The sequence below is a fragment of the Chenopodium album genome, chromosome 7, assembly GCF_948465745.1.
Source record: "Chenopodium album chromosome 7, dcCheAlbu1.1, whole genome shotgun sequence".
In the NCBI taxonomy this organism is placed as follows: domain Eukaryota; kingdom Viridiplantae; phylum Streptophyta; class Magnoliopsida; order Caryophyllales; family Amaranthaceae; genus Chenopodium; species Chenopodium album.
This window is the reverse complement of record NC_137840.1, coordinates 78368883-78375670: the sequence shown is the minus strand read 5'-3', so window position 1 is coordinate 78375670 and position 6788 is coordinate 78368883. Positions and strand designations below refer to the sequence as shown.

Sequence of the window (6788 nt, the reverse complement as noted above, 5' to 3'; positions counted from 1 at the left end):
AAATCAAATGGGGCGTACTCTTCGACTACATTGTTTCTTGTTCCTTGTTTAGTTTGGCTGCTTTTGAATACTCTATTTATTTCTCCCTCCCTAGGAGTAATATATATTATTATTATTATTATTATTATTATTATTCTGTTAAAAACAATACAACTCCGATCCTATTGTAAGATTGGTGATTGTGCATAAATGAAAAACAGTTTTTAAAAAATAATAAATAAATAAAATCAAAGAGAGGAAGAGAGATCCTCTTCATCTCAAATCACAATCGCAACTTTCTCTGCTTTTTATAAACAAAAATAACATCTAATCTCTGTTTAAGTGAACCCCCTCCTCCACATCCAATGACCAATGCCTCCGCTTTAAGTGTAAAAGTCTCCCCACCACCATCACCACCTCCATTTCGAGGCCTTCCAAAGGGAGGTTAGTTATGTATAAGTAAATACATAACGAGGGGCATAGGGGTCATTACACGTAAATGCATTTCTGAATTTAGAGTAGTGCCATTGGGTGATCAATTGTATCACTAGATGATTAAATGATATCATTAAACAATTCAGTGGTACTATTTATGTATGTAGTGGTATTATATATTCATTCAGTGGTACTCACTACGGTAAAAATAGTATCACTACATAGTCAATGGTACTATCTAAGCTACTATCTAAGCTTTCAACGGTACATTTAAAAAATGGCCCCACTTACCCATCTCTCTCCTCCTTTCTCTCATCCCCATGTGCTTTTTAATATTCTAGTGTTTGTTATGCATTTGCAAATGCATAACTAACCTCCCTTACTACTTCCTCCTCCATTTCTCATTTCCCAAATCACTCTTTCTTTTTTTTCTTTTTTTTAAAAAAATTCTTTTTGAGATTGAGCTTAAAAAATAATGGGGTCCTTCCTTGCAACAAAAGTCACGTAAATTATGCAACATTTCTCATCATCTATCCTTAACTACCTTCTAATCACTAACTTAACTATACTATTAAACTAATATTCACTATCTAAATAGTACGTACAAAAGATGATTTGAGATAAATTATCTTCTATATTCCCAATTTAACCCTGTACAATTGTTATTCCCATACACATCCTTCCCATTTTCTTTTTCTTTTTTTCTTTTTTTTTTTTGGGAAAAAAATAAACACATTTCCCCTTTTCACTCTATACCTATCTTTCAATTCCCTCTTACTTGAATCGCTACAAAATTCTACCCCCATTACACAGGAATAATTCAATAAGAATATTACCCACCTATCCAATTTACGATTTTACCTCCACCCACTTCAATGTACAAGAATATAATCCCATTGGCTGATCAACAAAACTCGGCCAAGGCTGTAATCATTCATCCACTCATCGCGAATCTAATTCACCATCTCTAGTGATTGCCATTGCTGCGTTAACCGCCCATTTTCTCCCACCTACCAAGTGAGTATGTAGGAGCCTTCTTGGTCCCAATGTTGTGAACATTACTATCAACAATATTGTTGAATAGTTCTTGACTTATGATTCATTCCACATGGAGGGGGACCCTAGCACCGATGGGAACTTCCTTTTTCCAATGGAACAGTGCCACCATTCTAGGCTGTGTTCTAGATTTTCTCTCTCCCTTTCTCCACTGCTATCTGTCTTCAACAAATATTCTTCCGATGAAGTCACGATATCTCTTTGAATATAGCTTAGGATCCACCGCTGATATCGACGTTGGATCAGCTTGCAGAGATTTATAGGCATGCTCTAATCTCTTGCTGATATCATAATCTTGCAAAATGTCAATTATCCCAAAGTAAAGTATTACTTCATAGATTTCACCATTTCTAGCAGGGGCCAGATTTCCGTAGCCCCCAGGAATGTACTGATCAAAATCACTTCTCCTGGCAAGCCGCTCTGCTCTGGCTGGCATGTTAGCCCCTAGTCTGATCAACGGTTTCCTGATCAAAAAAATTTTACAACATTAATACCTTAAACTTGTCTACAGGTATAATACAGGTAAAAGGACTCAAAACTCGTCTACAGACGAAGGATTCTAAGAGCCATGTCTAATGACAGAAATAACCATGGCATCCCATACCTAATTTCAGGTGGTCAGACTAGAAACAACAAACTACGTGATCCTTATCCATTGCAGTAATAGGACCATATCCATATCCAAACCTAACTAAAGATGCAAGTCTACTAAGCTACCCACACCAGATCACACACAGCCAATGTCACTTCCAATTATGCATTCCAGCAAGGCCATATTCAATATATGATATAATTGAGTATCCTAATCCGAAAGATGAAGTCACCATATCCTAAAACTGATTATGAGGCATACATGTAAAAAAAAGTACAGCAAAATATTCTAAAAATTTTCTGGTTATGAAGTGTCTACAGATACCAATTACATGACTTGCCCAATCAGCTCAAGAAGACATGCATACATCTCCAATCAAGTTTTGACATAGAAAGATAGATTTTCTTTAAAAGCCAACAACTAATCAACCACAATGCAAAATCTTTCACATAAATTATAGTTTAAATTTTCAATGATAGCAGTTCAATTTCGGGAGCAGAAAGCACACCTGCCAGCAAGAACACGGTCCATGTCCTGTAGTTCAGCTTCGAGGAAGCGATGCCCACGCAAGTACTTCTCATTCCGATATGAATCCCGTTTTCCTGGAAAAGCAATGGACATAATTTACTTAGCTTTTATAATCTGAGTACAATACAATTTGAATGCAGAGAGAAGGATGGGGTTAGTACCACGAAGGACGAAAGGGGATAGGCCCATCTTATCCCCTGTATTATCATCACGAAAGTGAACACCCACTAAAAGACTGTAATCCATAATTTTCTCTGCTTCAAGGAACTCACAATCCCGTTCAACTTGCCTGATAACAGATAAATTTACAATCAATTTAAGCTGCACAATGATAGTATATAGAGGTTTTATATGAAAATAATCATGTCCAATCACTCACTTCATCAATTCCTGATACCAATTCCTTTGAAGGCGGAAGACAAAGTCAAGATCAAGATCCTTGAGGGTAGTGGTTTCATCAATCTCAACCTCGGGCTTTTCTGTAGTGCGGCCATGTCGAGATCCTTTCAAGTCAAATCTTCTATGAATACGGTACTCAGAGCAAAACAAATTGCCCATGACAATGAAGCGCGTCTGGTTGAAATTAACAAAACAGAATTGAGTTATTTGAATACAAGTGATGAAGATGAGCACAACACAACATTGGTAGTCACATGAAACAAGGGTTGTACCTTAGGTCCACCAGCTGGTTTGACACAATGCACACCATAAAATCGAGTCACGAGTGAATTTTCATAGCGGCAAACGTGTTGGTAGTAACTTGGAAGCATCCTAAGGAGAACCTGAACGGTAGAATCACCCAATTAGGACACGCCTAAATATAATAATAACAAGTTTGATTATTATAGATTATAACTAACACTAGAGCTTGAAAACAAAGGAATCACCGAATAGGCAGGCAGCCAGCCTAACAGCAGAAACATTTGGTAGAAAAGAAAAATTAAAATTAAAAAGCACAGGTCAAAAGAAATGGCAAACAAACCTTGACTTCAGATTTCTTGACAGTTTTGATCATGTATCGATCATCCTGGGTAAGGTAGAAAAAACTACCACTCTTCCCAGGTGAAGAGAGTTCTCGGAGAGCATCATTTCCACAAATTGCCAGCATATAATCAGCCGGATCTATTTGAAACAGCTCCCTCAAATGCCTAAATCAACCAAATAAAATATATTATCAGAATTCATTCATTCAAACTTGAGTATATAATAAGAGTACAACTGATATCATCACTCGATCCGATTCACTGACCTGAACACCATTGGACAATAATCCTTCCATCGAAACTCGGTGGATTTATGCGTTGGTGTTAGTTTTGTACCTTCTGGTGGAAACCTTGTCCAGAACTTCTCCTTTGGATCAAAATCACTTGTTTTCAGATCCCTTAATATTGAAGCATGTTTACCAACTGAATATCTACAATATTCATAATATTAAAACAATCCATCATTAAAAAACACAACAATAGCATAACAAATTCAGAAAAATCATTTTAAAAAAATATATATACCTAATACCGAGTTGAAGATTAAGCATCAAATCATAATTCTTATGACCCTTGGAAATGGTTTGGCCAGGCTTCTTAGCTTCTTTAATAAAACAACAGGGACTCTTAGCAAGTTGGCGATCTAATCGTACAAATCCATCGCCATAAATCATAGAAGCAGCTTCAACATTATCAATAATATCACAAGTTATATCACCTGCTTCTCCTTCACTTTCCCATATACAAATCCTGGGGAATACCCTCTCTCCTCCTCCAATACCACTATCCATGGAAACCCTTTTCTTAGGATTAAAATTGTTGTTGTTGGTCACGAATAATTCATTCCCATTCGTAATCCCGTTCCAGGACGATGGTGGCAGTGGTGGCGGTGTTGGCGGCGGTGGGTAAGAAAAAGTCCCATTCCCTTTGACAGCCCCATTATCCCAGCAACCTTCAAATTTGTTACCATTGGCCCAAATCAGACGGCCTTTTCCACAAATCAAGCCATTCTTCCATTCGCCGTGGTATTGATTTCCATTCCTCCAAACATACCTTCCAGTGCCATCCTGTAAATTCCTTCTCCATGAACCCTCATAGAAATCGCCATTAGCATACCTTTTCTCACCATAACCGTGTTTTTTATCGGACACCCAAGTACCCTTGTAAGTATCACCTTCGGCGCCGGTAAAAGTACCTTGTCCTTCCATCCTACCGCCTTTGAACTCACCCTCGTAGGTTGCTCCCGACGGCCATGAAAACTTTCCTTTTCCGTTGGCTTTACCTTTCTTCCACTCTCCTTCGTACATACACCCGTCTGACCAGAGATACTTTCCGACACCGTGTGGGACATTCCCGAGGAATGTTCCTTTGTAGAGATCTCCGTTTGGGAGGTGCTTTTCTACTATTGGAGGGGCTAGCACGCCGTCGTTTTGGTGGTTGGTGGGTGTTACTCTTCGAGTCGTTGCCTGAGACCTGCTTCTGATTAACGGGTTTTTAGAAGATTCCTTTTCCGGTGTTTCTGGGAGTGGTATTATTTCCAATTCCAACATCGATTCAAACATTTCTGCTGATGGGTATTTGGTAAGATTGATAAGGAGGTGAGAATGGGAGTTTAAATTATTTATTTATTAAATTTGGAAAGGCTAAATAGGGGTTAGGTTTAGAGGGAAGTTTTCCGGTCGAATCTGCAGCATTTTCCGGTGAAGAGAGAGAAAGTAACACAATGTAGCAGAAAAAGAAGAAGAGAGAAAAAGAGAGAGAGAGAGAGTAAAAGTTGTGTGGAGAAGGAAGAAGCAGAGAGAATAGGGAAGAGAGGAGAGAGAGAGCGATAAACAAAAAAATAAAAGTGAAATTTGGGGGATGGTTTGGTGAAGAGGGAGAAGCAAAATCCCTAAGAGAGAGAAACAGGTATGATTTGTCGGTTATACCCCTGGGACCCTTGTGTTTGCAATAAGGGATTCTATTCTCCCTCCTAATTATGTTTATCTTGACGTGACGGAGTCGTGTACACATAGGATTGGGGCGTATATGTACTCCGTATCATTTTTTTTAATACCGTATAGTCTACGTATTACGTCTTTGCTTAGGTTGTATACCCTCAATCTCGTCTTTTAACTTCAATTTTCCCACTTCTACATTACGGAGTACTACGCTTGAACCCCGCTAACTCTTATTGATTTCAAAGTACAAGTAATTAGCCTTTTTTTTTTTTTTTTAATTCTTTTTTTTTTTTTATCTCACTAATAATATACCTCTATCTCTCTCTTCTTCCACTTTGAATTTTGTCTCCTTCAATTCTTTATTCTATATCTTTCACTCCCCACCATTTAACGTTTTACCGGCCACATTTTAAAAATGTCAAAGTACCAATGTCGACTTACAAATTACCATTATGAAATACTATTGATTAAATAGGATGGATGACGACAAAGAAAAGAGTTGCAAAGTATCTAACGCAATTTTCCATGTTTAACATCCAAGAAAAGGTTGCAGGACGAATTTTGAGTTTAATTCATTGATCAAACTCATTTTAATTTAGTTAAATATATGGAGTCATGCATTATGCTCTTTTAGACGTAAGGTTCATCAAACGTTTTGAGGGAGTTAATTATTTCTTATATTTCAAGATCCAACCAACACTATAAGGCCAATTGACCCCTTTTTCTTTTATATTTTGGGATTGTTCTGATTTATTGAATTGAACTAAATATTTTACGAGAGAAGAAAATTAAGACTAAACTAAATTGAACTTATTGGAGCTGAAATGAACTAAACTGAACTGAATTGAATATTTTATGAGAGAAGAAAATTAAGAACTGAAATGAACTTATTGGAACTGGACTGAATTGAACTGAACTGAACAGAACATAAGCTGAAGACCCTAAGTCGTGTATGTGATAATTTAGTGGTTAAAGTCTTAAGACTCTTAGGTAGTGTTAAAAATTTGAGATTAAATTTAATATACATCATTGTTCTAGTAACTTTCTTTATAGCAAAATAAATTTTGGGTTTTTCTAAGCTATGCCCCTAAATATTTCGGTTTCTAAGCTGTACTCATGTTTTTTCAAAGTTATAAGCCGTGCCCTTCACCTCACGATATTTTATCAACAATACCCTTTGATTGTCATATCCATTAACGAAAGTTAAGTTATTTTATCAACAATGGTGTCATGGCTTTGTTAATTTGACAAGTGTCCCGTTCTAATTGGTTTAAC

The 6788-nt window shown here is 37.0% G+C and overlaps 1 protein-coding gene across 1 annotated transcript; it reads right to left on the bottom strand.

The window, feature by feature from the left end:
• Positions 1-902: 902 nt before the first annotated feature.
• Positions 903-5451, bottom strand: LOC145639797 (phosphatidylinositol 4-phosphate 5-kinase 1-like). The gene is made up of 8 exons (XM_081691125.1): positions 4099-5451; positions 3840-4004; positions 3573-3738; positions 3262-3372; positions 2970-3163; positions 2752-2879; positions 2571-2664; positions 903-1934 (listed from the first exon to the last, which is right to left on the bottom strand). Exons 1-8 carry the CDS (start codon positions 5133-5135, stop codon positions 1625-1627), a joined length of 2205 nt encoding a protein of 734 aa, XP_081547251.1. The 5' UTR covers positions 5136-5451; the 3' UTR covers positions 903-1624.
• Positions 5452-6788: the final 1337 nt, after the last annotated feature.